Source organism: Hakea prostrata, chromosome 2 (assembly GCF_041222555.1).
Source record: "Hakea prostrata isolate BN-2017 chromosome 2, UWA_Hpros_2, whole genome shotgun sequence".
In the NCBI taxonomy this organism is placed as follows: Eukaryota; Viridiplantae; Streptophyta; class Magnoliopsida; order Proteales; family Proteaceae; genus Hakea; species Hakea prostrata.
In genome coordinates this window covers 6,488,487-6,500,832 of record NC_142601.1, presented here as the reverse complement: position 1 = coordinate 6,500,832, position 12,346 = coordinate 6,488,487, and the positions used below count along the sequence as shown (strand labels likewise).

General features: G+C 38.4%; 1 protein-coding gene across 3 annotated transcripts in view; it reads right to left on the bottom strand.

The window, feature by feature from the left end:
* Positions 1–5,269: 5,269 nt before the first annotated feature.
* LOC149023494 (uncharacterized) overlaps positions 5,270–12,346 on the bottom strand; it is a 50,761-nt gene continuing 43,684 nt past the window's right edge. For all 3 annotated transcript variants that reach the window (XM_089144025.1, XM_089144024.1, XM_089144023.1), the window contains 5 exons: positions 10,134–10,238; positions 7,963–9,615; positions 6,740–7,597; positions 6,418–6,631; positions 5,270–6,072 (listed from right to left, as the gene is read on the bottom strand). In XM_089144025.1, the coding sequence (XP_089000151.1) occupies positions 5,444–6,072; positions 6,418–6,631; positions 6,740–7,597; positions 7,963–9,615; positions 10,134–10,238 (3,459 nt within the window). In that variant the 3' untranslated portion in view covers positions 5,270–5,443. The remainder of the gene's footprint in view (positions 6,073–6,417; positions 6,632–6,739; positions 7,598–7,962; positions 9,616–10,133; positions 10,239–12,346) is intronic.

The following is a 12,346-nucleotide window of genomic DNA, read 5'->3' as shown; positions in this document are numbered from 1 at the left end:
CAACTTGAGAAAATCCTTTAGCTACAACCCTAGCCTTAAATTTAGCATTCTCAACACCTGGAACAACAAGTTTTTCTTTTGAAAATCCATTTACAACCTATGACCTTCTTACCTATAAGTCTGTCCATAGGGGACCAAGTCTGGTTCTTCATCAAAGAATAAAATTCTTACCTTCATTGCTCTCAGTCAATCATTCTTAAATAAACTCTCACATGCCTCCTTGTAATTAGTTGCCTCAATGAGCTCAATTAAGCCACCAACCTGAGCAAAGGCTATAATATAATTAGACAAAAGGTCATTGCCTTGACCACCTATATTAGGTTTAGTTTCTAAGGGTATATCATAAAGTAATTCTAGACCATCATCATCATTATGCTCTAGATCATGATCTTGATCCAAATGTGAACTAGATAGTTGATCTTGAGCATCACCCTCATGCTACTTAGAATGGCCAACATTCTCTACCACTAACCTAACTCTATCTAAGTCATCAAACTCTTTAGTTCCTTGTAACACATCTCTATAAAAATATACCTCATTAAAGACAACATCTTTACTAATGACACATTTCTTTTCAGAAATAAGCCACAACCTAAAACCTTTCGTTCCAAGAATGTATCTAATAAAAACACCCTTGATAGCTCCAAGGTTTAATTTTCTCTGCTTAGTATGAACAAAAGCAATGCAACCAAAATGTTTTAGGTAATTCAAATTGCAGGGTTTTCCTGTCCAAAGTTCCACAAGAGTTTTAAAAGCTATAACAGAGGAGGGGGACCTATTAATCACATGACAAGCTATAAATACAACACTAGCCCAAAAAGGTTTACCTAGACTAGAATCAGCCAGCATACACATAACCTTGTTTAATATTGTCCAATTCATTTGTTCAGTCAACCCATTTTGTTGAGGTGTATTAGCACATGTTCTATGTCTAGCAATTCCAAATTGAGCACAAAAATAAGAAAATTGATTATTACAATATTCAAGTCCATTATCAGTTCTTACGACTTTTATTTTTTTATTATTAGTTTGACTTTCTACTAGAGTTTTTTAGATTTTAAACTTTCAAAGGCTTGATCCTTATGTTTTAAAAAATAGACCCAAACTTTTCTAGAATAATCATCAACCATAGATAGAAAATAATTGCGAGCCTGAGAGAGAACTAGAAATTTGGAGTGATCCCCATAAATCCGAATGTATGTAATCTAATATAGATTCTAATTTATATAAAGATGCAATAAAACCAAGCCTGGATGAGACTTATCTAAAATGCAGTTTTCACAAAAATGAAGACTGATTATTTTCTTGGGGTTCAACAAGCCTTGCTTACAAAGCTCTTGTAAGCCCTTACTCATATGTCCAAATCTTAAATGCCAAGTCTAGTATCATCAGATTTATTTAAAACTAGATCAGACTCACCCATAATAACCTCACCCTCTAAAATGTACAACACTTGCCCTAATTTTTCTCTCATAACAACTAAGGCTCCCTTAATCACCTTAAGAACACCATTTTCATATTTATAGCCAAACCCTTTAGAATCTAACATCCCTAAAGAAATCAAATTCCTTCTCAAAACAGGGACTAACCTATTGTCCTCTAAAACCTTATAGGTCACTTATATCACAAGTCTGATCATTTCTCATAAGGACTTTGCCACTTGTTATTGGTTTAAAGTCACTTAACCACTCACTCCTAGATGTCATATGGAATATACAATCTGAGTCCATAACCCATTCCTGGTCTGCTAACCTATTTGTGTTTGATAACACTAACACTTCAGCAGTGTGATATCCATCCAATAAATTAGCAGAATTCTTTTTATTTGTGTTCCCATTATTCTAAGATTTATTTATGTTAGGACAATTTTTCCTAAAGTGACTTTTCGTTGTGGCAATACCAACAAGTAACCCTACCCTTAGATTGAAATCTATTAGGCTGGTTACCCTTCGATTTATTGTTGTTATTTGAATTTGTCTTTGTATTATTGATTTCTCTTTCAAATCTATCCCTATCATTTAAACCTTCAGTAGAGGCTTTCTTTTCAAACTTCATCTCTAATTCTTTAGATCTAAGAGCACCCAAGACATCTTCTAAAGTTAAAGACTCCCTACCATATTTAATAGCAACCTTAACATCTTTGAAAGAATCAAGCAAAGCATTCAAAAGAATTATAGCTTGGTTTTCATTTGAAATTTTTTCGTCAATGACAAATAAACTAATAGTAATTTTCTTAAAATTCATCTAGATTTTTCAAAGATTTACTAGGATCTATTTTGAAACCAACTAATTTTTCTTTCAAATGAATCTTATTAGGCATAGATTTACTCATAAACAAATATTCTAATTTAATCCAAACACCAGCAGCAGTGGTTTCATCATCTACTTGTCTTAACACATTATCCGATAAATGCAAAATTAGCAACCTATATGCAATTTCATGCATATCAAAATTTTCAATATCAGATAGAGAAGCAAGTAAGGCTTTCTCATCTTCAAGTGCCTTAGAGCACTTCTGATGTACTAGTACTGCCTTCATCTTCTTATACCACATATTGAAGTCTCACTTCCGTAGTCCCCATTAGGTTCCCTGTATTCAAGAAAGAAACCAACAAAAAACAAAATAGTGAATATGCAAGAAACCATAAATAAGGAAGAAAAGAAAAAGAAAAGATGAGTAATTGAAGAAAAATAATCCAAAACACATTTGAACGACACAGAGATCGCACAAACAAAGAGAAACAAGCACCGAATCGCGAGCTCTAGATATCAATGTAGAAAGAAACCCACGCTCTTGCCTCTTGATTCAATTACACAACTCAGATTCGTGAAATCAAATGGAGGAAAAATAAATTGCACAAAATGAACACAAAGATTTTACTTGGTTCAGATCTTGTGATCCTACATTCAAGGCAGAGGTTAAATCTAACGAAGTACACCCTCAAATCGCTTTTTACAGACCTCTCTTTACAAGGATTACAATGCATATACCTAGAGAGACACAAGAAGCACAAAAGCCCCAAAATACAAGAGCAAAATAGCAAGAATATTGCAGTAACACAGAGTTGCTACACTTCACAAGAGAAAGAGGAAGAAGATGATTGCCAAACACATTCTAACAGCAGCACCTAAACCAACGGGATAAAACCCTAAAACAACTACCTGGTAAAAGTCAGTTATGCCCCTAAACTAAATACAAAAAATAGATTATCAATAATGCCCTCAACTTAATGCAAGAATGACAAGTATATCTCTACAAAGATGTGTGGATTTTAAATCTCATTACAACATTTAACTATGGAAGTATGATGATAAATCAGTATCAAATTATCCTAGATGTATCAAAAGATACAATGCGTGGCAAAATTAGACCATCTGTTTAGGAGTGTACTTTATTTCAATGATTTGTACCATCATATTTGGCTTCTCTAAGAGGGCATCATGATTTATATCTTTTATACAACAATTTATTTGGTTTAATTCCAAAATATTTGCGTACGTTTAAAATTTTTATAATACTTAGATTGTAATAATTAGAAGGGTGAGCTCTCAACAAATGGGGTATTCGGAAATTTGGGTGCATATTTAAAATAATGAGCTACGGAAATATATCAAAACTCCATTTGCTAGCATGTCGAACTCAAAAGTCTAAAGAAGATGGTAGGCCTAATGTTTTCAAGTTGTTGGGTTCTATATGTAGTTTTCTGATTTTCTCTTTCATATTTTGTTGGAGAAGAAAAAAGAAGAAAAAAAAAGAAAAAAAAAAAAGGAAAGATCCACTTTGCTTTTAAGAGGTCATCTTATCAAGATTTTCCAAACCCACCCCCGCGCAACCCCATCTATGGCAAAAAAAAATGAGCAAATTGCACTGACACCCCAAAGTGGAGGCCTTAATGCACTGACACCTCACTTTATGTTTAAAAAGCACAGAGACCCCAAAATTGAATTTTCATTGGATATATTTATCCAATTTATCACTGAAAACAGTTAAGTCATTGTTTATTTTCAAAAATATCCCTATAAGAAACAGCGTCTGAAAGGTTTTCAGTGACAAATTGGACTAATAAATTCAATGAAAATCCAATTTTGGGGTCTTTTTAAACATAAAGTGGGGTGTCAATGCTTTAAGGCCTCAATTTTGGGGTGTCAATGCAATTCGCTAAAAAAAATTTAATATCTTTCTACAAATTTGATTAGACTTAGGGAGATTTCATTCTATATATGGAATTCTTAATCACAGAGAAACTACTGTTACCATGGAGATCTTAGGGCCTGTTTGGTTACATGAATCCAGAGATTTGAAATCTCTGGATTCATGAATTTGAGAATTATACCCGTTTGGTTGTAAAAATCTCTAGATTCATGAATTCTATAGATTCACCTTTTTACACTAAAAACTTGAATCTGTAGATTTATGGGTAAGGGGTGAAATTCAGAAATTTCAAAAAAGCTATACATTTGCACATTCACAAAAATCACGTCCATCAAATAGTTTTTAGTTTTTTAGGATGAATCCACAGATTTCATTCGACAACCAAACACTTAATTTTATAAATTATGACTATAGATTTGAAGTCTATAGATTTGAAATCTGTAAATATTTAAAATCTCTAGACTCATGTAACCAAACAGGCCCTTAGTGAACCAAGTGATTCCATAAGTTTTATGGTTGAATGTAATCCCTTGTGCGCAAAAATGTTCAACATCTACATCTTGTAAATCAAGAATCAATCAATATGCTGCAGCCTGCAGCGTTCTAACATTATGATTCAGGTTCATTTATTCTGATTTATTTCTAATATATACGACATTTCTTATATCATTATATCGTATTATCAAGTAATTCCACTAATTTTGGACGGATTCGAATTCTCTTAAACATAAATAAATGATTAAAAATTTGGAAAAGAATTTTCATTAATACAATGAAATCCCTAGTATTTAAGTCATTATACACTTCATTCAAGGTAATTTATGCCTACCACAGGATAGTAAGTGGTATAAACGTCAACATATTATGCATCTTAAATCAAAATTGAAATTGACCAAAACCAAACCGAGTGAAGACGATACATCTAAAACCCACCAACCAAAGAATTAAGTTCACGCTAACACTGCTAGAAACATTAACATTTGGTGTATCTGACCTCTGGAGGGCTTCAGCTTTCCTAACTGCATGCTTGGGTATTTCTTTGATATCAATGTACAATAGAGTAACTATACAGATCATGCCAGAGTTATACATCCATAGAGATCATAAGAAGCTGCAAAGTTCACAGGAGAAATACTTCCGTTGAAAAGCCAGCTTGCTAGGCTCCCTATGATGCAAAGTTTCTTGGATTTCAGGAACCAGAGTAGTATGAAGATAGGGCCATAAGCGATATAATACAATAAATATTACAAAAATGGATATCTCGGCCAAAATAAAATTCACAATCATTGATTAGTCATCATCCGAAATACACACGACATCTGCTGTTTGATCCGTTCGGGCTGCATTGCCCTGTGAACTACTATGCGTGGTGAGCTCAGGCGGATCCAATGCACCCAAGGTCGGACCCAAATGTTGGAGAGGTGGTAACATACTTGGTTGGTTTTCACCACGGTGGTTACTCACATCCAATAAAAGCTCCAGAGCAGACAATGAAGAACTATTAAAACCCGTCAAGCCTACAGCATTTTCTTGTTGGTGGTTCCTGCTAAAAGGCCCAGATGAAAGAGAATGTATCCGGGATCCAGACTGAGGAGTCATGGGAGAAGTCGAAGCAGCATTTCTGAGTGCCTGCTGACTGGAAATGGTGTGAGGAACAGGCTGTATGTTGGGTGCTAGCATTGATGTGGAATGTCTAAAAGGCTGAAGGTGAGGGGCTGGGGCGCGCAGTTCACTGGCAACTTGGACGTTCCCTGCCAGAGGAACAATAGGACTGATGGGTTGTCTGACCGAATTACCAGAGAAGAGTGCAGAGGATTGGTGGACCACCTGCAATGGCGGAGCTGCTGGTGACCCAGAAACAGGGGCAGGCCTCTGAGCATGTGATAGCTGAAATAACTCCATGAAACTAGTAGGTACCCCTGGAAGAAGAAGACATGTTAGATGCTCCATGAAAATTTAAAAACAGCATGTATGTTGTATGCATTATAGCAATCAGTGTGCCTATTACAGTCCATTGTTAGAAGCATGCCATGTTAATCATGATAAAGAAAATACAGTAGCTGGATCTCCAACTATGAAGCTTAATACACATCTGAACTTGCCCATGCTGGTAAGTTTGACTGTGAGCACTACCAATGCGTAACAAGTTCAGATGTATTCAACACATGGTGAACACGGATTAACTATGCCTTATTTCCAACTTGGGAATACATCTGTCAAAGTCAAAACATTAAACTGAAACAGGTCCTCAAATAATCCCTTACCTTGCCGTTGTCCCAACATCCCAGCTGCCCTTGGCTCACTGAATTTGGATCTGAACGCATCAGCCAACATCTTATTCATAAAAACTTTGTTGCAGTTTGCATCCAGTGTCTTTCTCTTCTGCACAAGTGCAGCCTCAGCCTCCTGGAGCATTGCCGCATACTTTCTTCGTATCTGTTCTATCTCTTTATCACGTTCAGATTCAAGCCGCAATTTCTACTCACAAATAAGAAAACATTCAACAGAACAGAATATATTGGACCCACCTCCCACTTAAAATACAGTGTTAACCAAAACAAGAAAAAAAGAAGCTCAAGAACAAACCAATTCTGTATGGAGTTTGATGGCCTGCTCCTTTTCTTTCTGTAATCTTTCCATTTCGTGTTGTAGTGGGTCATAATACCAAGGCTGACTCACTGGGTTTGTTGAAGTAGTTGGACGTAGCGGTCGGTTGTTGGATTCTGGAATCGTCCCCATACCCCCCGTAACTGATACATGTGTGCCGCTTCCAACTGAATGTACAACATCTGGACAATAACTTGACTCTAGAGCAGTAACCAAATTAGTGTCCAACAACTGTGTCCCACTTCCAATTGACGGACTAGCACCAGGAACTGATACATGCGAGCTGCGTCCAACTGAATGTACAATATCGGGACAATAACTTGACTCTGGAATAGTGGCCAAATTGGTGTCCAACAATCGTGTCCCACTTCCAATTGAGGGCCTACCCAAAGCCTGGTGCTGCAACAAGGAGGTCGTGGATTGTGGAAGAGAAAGGGACGGCTCAGAACAGTCCTCAACTGATGGTGATGATTCAGAGTGACTAGATGATACTGCTGGATCGTCTATCGTTGGTGGATCTTGAAATTGATTTTGGATGGAGGTATGGTCTTCAACACTTGCTTCATTATAGGTCCCCGTAGTCAAAGGTACATCATCTTGATCATATCTAGTAGAGGGTATGCTCATTGACACAGGCAGTTGCAGATGTTGAACAGGTTCCGTGACAGAGGTATCATAATCGCGTTCATCAGGAGGTAAAACATCACCCGGCGCCAGTGACAGAACCTGCACTTGTTCTGAAACGTGGTGTGTTTCAGAACTTGAGACAGCCTCACCTTGTGCTGCAACTGATGAAGGTGGCTCACAACGCTCAACACTAGAACTAGTTAAAAGTCTCTGCAAATTTCCATGAATACATGCATGGAGTACAAGATATGTTAGCACATTCAATTTCAAGCCCTGTGCGTAAGCAAAACACATCTTTCTCAACATGGAGACATAATCTAGATCTGGGTGGTACAATGTCAATGTAATAAGCTAAGACTAGCAGTAAAAGAATATGGTGTGCATGTAGGCAGATGGAACATCAAGACCATCTGCTACAAGCTTATAATCAAAATTTGGATGGTCAGAACAAATAGGTACATGGTCCACATATATGGCCACTTACTTAGTATTAAGCTACTGGAGTTTGACAATAGGATAAAGACAGAATTAGCATATTAGAACAACCAAAAGAAGGCCATAACCTATATATATACCTCATCTGATGGCAATGAATTGGCCAGAACAGAATCTGTCAGAGTTGGCTCCAACTCTAGACGATCAGAACTCTCTGCCCCGTGGTGCTGCTCACCTCCAGCAAGAGTTTCCCTTTCTATGTCTGTAACATCCATTGCATTTTCCTCTCTACAAGATTGAGTGCCACAAGAATTATCCTTTCCACTGTCACTTCTATGAGGCTGCTTGGCAACTGCTGTAACATCCATTGCATTATCCTCTTGTACAGAATGCGTGGCAATTGTACTGTCCAATCTACAGTCAGCTGCGTTAGATTGCATGTCAACATTACAAGCATCAACTTGATCAGCCTCTCTGTTAGGCTGCAAGTTAAAGGTAATGCCCAATCTGTTGCTGTCCCCATTAGACTGCATCGCATCCACTCCATCATCCTCTCTATTAGGCTGCAAGTTCAGGGGAGTGCCCGATCTGTCGTCGTCTCCATTAGACTGCAAGGAAGCAGTAGCATCCACTCCAACGTCCTCTCCATTAGGCTGCAAATCAAGCGTAGTACTCCTTATGCTACTGTTTATGTTAGATTGTGCAGCAACACAAATATCCATGCCATCATCCTCTCTGTTAGGCTGCATGTCAACTATAGTATCAATGTCATCCCCTCCGGATTGCAAGGTAACAGTGGCATCAATCCTCTCCTCTCTATCAAGTTGCATATCAAGGGCAGCAACCATCAAACTATCCTCTGCATCATCACTTGGAATGATTTTTGTCATTTTAGATGGTAGAACCTCACCTGGCTTGATTGGAGAACTCATGTTAGAATCCAGTTTTCCTGAAGGAAGCCCAGCACTATGGATGGCATCCAGCTTACCGCCCATCATTTGCTCCAACCTGAACCAAGAATCTGGCAAAGGAAGCTTAGCAAATGGCTCAATTGATTTCCCAGATAAGGCAAGCTCCAACCAATGAGCTTTCGTCCGCCTTTCCTCCTTCCTTGCTGCCTGCTGCAAATCCTCGAGACTTTGCTTGAGCGATTCCCAACCCTGAATGTGAGCTTCTATCTTCTTTGTATGATTTTTCTCTGCCATATTCATCTTATCTAATCTAACGGAGGTATGTTTATGTACAGTGCGGATAAGAGCCAACTCCAATGTTCTCTCCTTATCCAGCTTTGTTTTTTCTTTTTCCCTGATTTCGTCAAGTTTCTGAACTTCCTCCTGTTGCTTCTCAAGGAGCTTCTTGTACCTCGTGGCACAAATATTCTCAAATTGGCCATAGCCCATGAAGAGGTCATTCTGCTCTGACAAATTGGTTTTATGAGAATCAGCTACCTGCTCCTGCTTGGCACGGACCATTGGAGGATTAGTACAAGACTGAGGGCTCTCTCTGATCTCTCCTTCTTCCAATTCTTCCAGGACAGATGCCATTGATTGTGAAGAGTTAGCATACAGAAGAATGTTTGAGCAATCTTTGACTCCAGATGGACCATCTTCAGGAGATCTCAACTCTGCAGACATTCTTATATGACGGCGAAACATTTTCTTCATTATCCGCAATTTTGAATAGATAATTTCAGCCTCTTCCTCCTTACATTCAAAATTCAAAAGATGCTTTGCACGTGCAAGTGATTCCTTATGATCGATCTTGTGCTTCAACAAAGCAGCAGCTGTCCAGCACTGAAAAATCAAGCTACTTAGGTGGAAATTAAAATCCAGGGTTTAAATTTATTATAAAATGAATACTGAATACTGTTTACTGCACCACGGGACCAGTAGACTAGAAACTGAGGAACCAACAGTTAAGAGGATCATGAAAGTTAATAATGATTGCAGTGAAACTGGCCCAATATCAGGACAATCATATTGTCAAATAATTGCTTCGTTAAGTATTTATTGTCCAAGGATTCTATAAGCCTATTCCAACCTCTCCATATTTCAAAGTCCAACAAATGTTTGAAATGTTCAATGAAATGATATCCTTAATGAAGACTTTGATTAGCAGCTGACCAATAAGACACTGAAACACCATTTGCTCAGCATCGATCAAAATGCTAAAATTTTGTTTCCAAAAACACATAAAGACGTCTCACAGAAAAACTATTAAAAGTAAGTTGGTGGAATTCCCACCGACTCAGCTTCATTAGAACAATAAACTGGATGAAAGAGAATACCAATTAGAGTAAGAATGCACTAACCACAGATATCAGAAATGCGTGTAATATGGCCACTGGATCTCTATTGACATGATGATTTTTCATTATGTACTCCAGAAACCTCACAGCCATACCCTTGATGTACCCCTGCATTCAATTCAGACAAACAAATGGATAAGATACCTAGGTTTAACAAGTCACCAGCATGAAATGCATTATCAAGACTTCAAAAGGGCAAATAACAATGACCAGAATTATAGCAGACAAATGTTCAAGACATTTAGGAAGTCACACATATGCCAGTATGCAAGCAAATGGGAAGGCAGAATAATGAGTAACAAAAGAATCTCTACTCTGATGACAACCAATGCAATATTTCTTGATCAATAACCATATGAAGAAGCCAAAAACTTAAAACAGAACACTGAACCACAGGGCCAGTAAAAATCAACCTGAAAATAAACACGATTGAGGAAACTACGAACGATATGGAGTCACTGACCATACGTAAAATTAAGTAAGAAGGTAAGTCATGCGCAAGCATTGATCAAAGGGAAAAAAGAGAGGCAAAAGTCAAGATGTTTTAGTTTTGAGGAACTGAAAATTTCATAGTCCAGTTTTAGGATCCCTTTGGGCTCGCTGCTTTCTTCTCGGTTTCTTTGTTGTTCTTTTCTTGAAAAGAAGTCTGCAACATAAGTATCCAAAAGTTCATGAAAGTGGCCCTTTTTTGAAAGGGGAAAATGAAAAAGTCTAACCTACCAACGGGAAAGGCTAAGTATGTTAAACTGTAAGCTAGCATCCAATGTCCATCTCCCTCCCTTTTGAATCTCATCCTGTTTGAGATGACTTCCTCACCTGATCTAACCCAACCCTAGGGTTAGGTCTCTTTGAAATAATGCCCTAAAGTTTAGGGTTAGCCAAGAATCTTCGAGCAAATAATCATCAAAATTCTATGGGTTGATCTAAGATAACAAAGAATACTAATGGAAGATGCAAGGTTGCTAGGGAAAAATTAAGTTTTAATAAATTCCCATGGGATGATTTTGAAAGACAAAATACCCTAGGATTGATCGAAAAGTGGACGGGATTATTTCCGATTAAGTAAGGTTTAGGGAAGATTGTAGGGTAATTCTTGGATGAAAGAATTGATAAAGAATTTTAGGGTCTTGAGAATGGATCTTGGGGAGGGTTTTGAAGATCTGGGGCAGCTCTTTTTGTAGGGTAATTCTTGGATGAAACAATTCATAAAGAGAGTTCTAGGATTTTGAGAATGGATCTCGGGGAGGGTTTTGAAGATCTGGGCAGCTCCTTCAATTCTTTCTTTTCTTTCTTTTTTCTTTCTTGTTTTCGGTTATTCTGGTTGCTGCAAGTCAGACAAGGGAGGGAGAGGGAACCAAGAGAGAAAGAGAGGGGGGGTGCTGCAGGGTTTTGGGGAGGTGGGGGAAGGATCTAGGGGTGTTGCAGGGGGTAGGGTAGGGGATCTAAGAGACTGGCAAGGAGGGGCAGGGGAATTAGGGGCTACGATGGAAGGGGGGTTTCCTAGGCTGCACAAGAGAGGGAAGGGGCAGGCGAGGGCTTTGACGGAGAAAGGGGGCCGGGGGTGTTGGACTTGGTGGAGCTGCTGTTGGAGGAGGTGATTGCTGGTTCTTGAAGATGAATGCTGCACTTGAATACAAGGAGCTAAGAATCTGTCGCGGCCCTACCAAGAAGGCCATGACCTATTTTCCCACAAGAGTTCTTCAATTCTTTATTCAATACTGTCTTTACAATGAAAAGAATGGCTTATTTATAGCCTGACATCAAGAAAGAAAGAATCTAACTCTATCTGGGAGACTGATTTAGACTCAACAAGGACTTAGAAACTAACTCAACTAGGGTTTCCTTCATAAGTTAGGATACCCCATACAATTAAATAACATCCACGTAAAAGAAAAGATCAGGACTTGGAATAAAAGACCTAATTGTCCATAAAGAGTCCTACTTAAATGAAGACTCCCCATGACACCAGAACTCAACTGCTAACTCAAACTAAGACTTCAAGACATGTTTGGACTTAGAAAATAAAATCAGCAGGTAATTAGGGCTAGACAATGACCAAATTGCCCCTTTTAGGGGCTCGGCCAGCCCTAGGTGCACCACCTGGGTGGGGCCTCAGGGCCAACACCAGGGTTTCGGGGAGGGGGAGGGCCGTTGTTCACATCATCACCCCTCAACGGGAAGGCAGAGACAGAGAGAGACATAGGGTAATAGCTTAC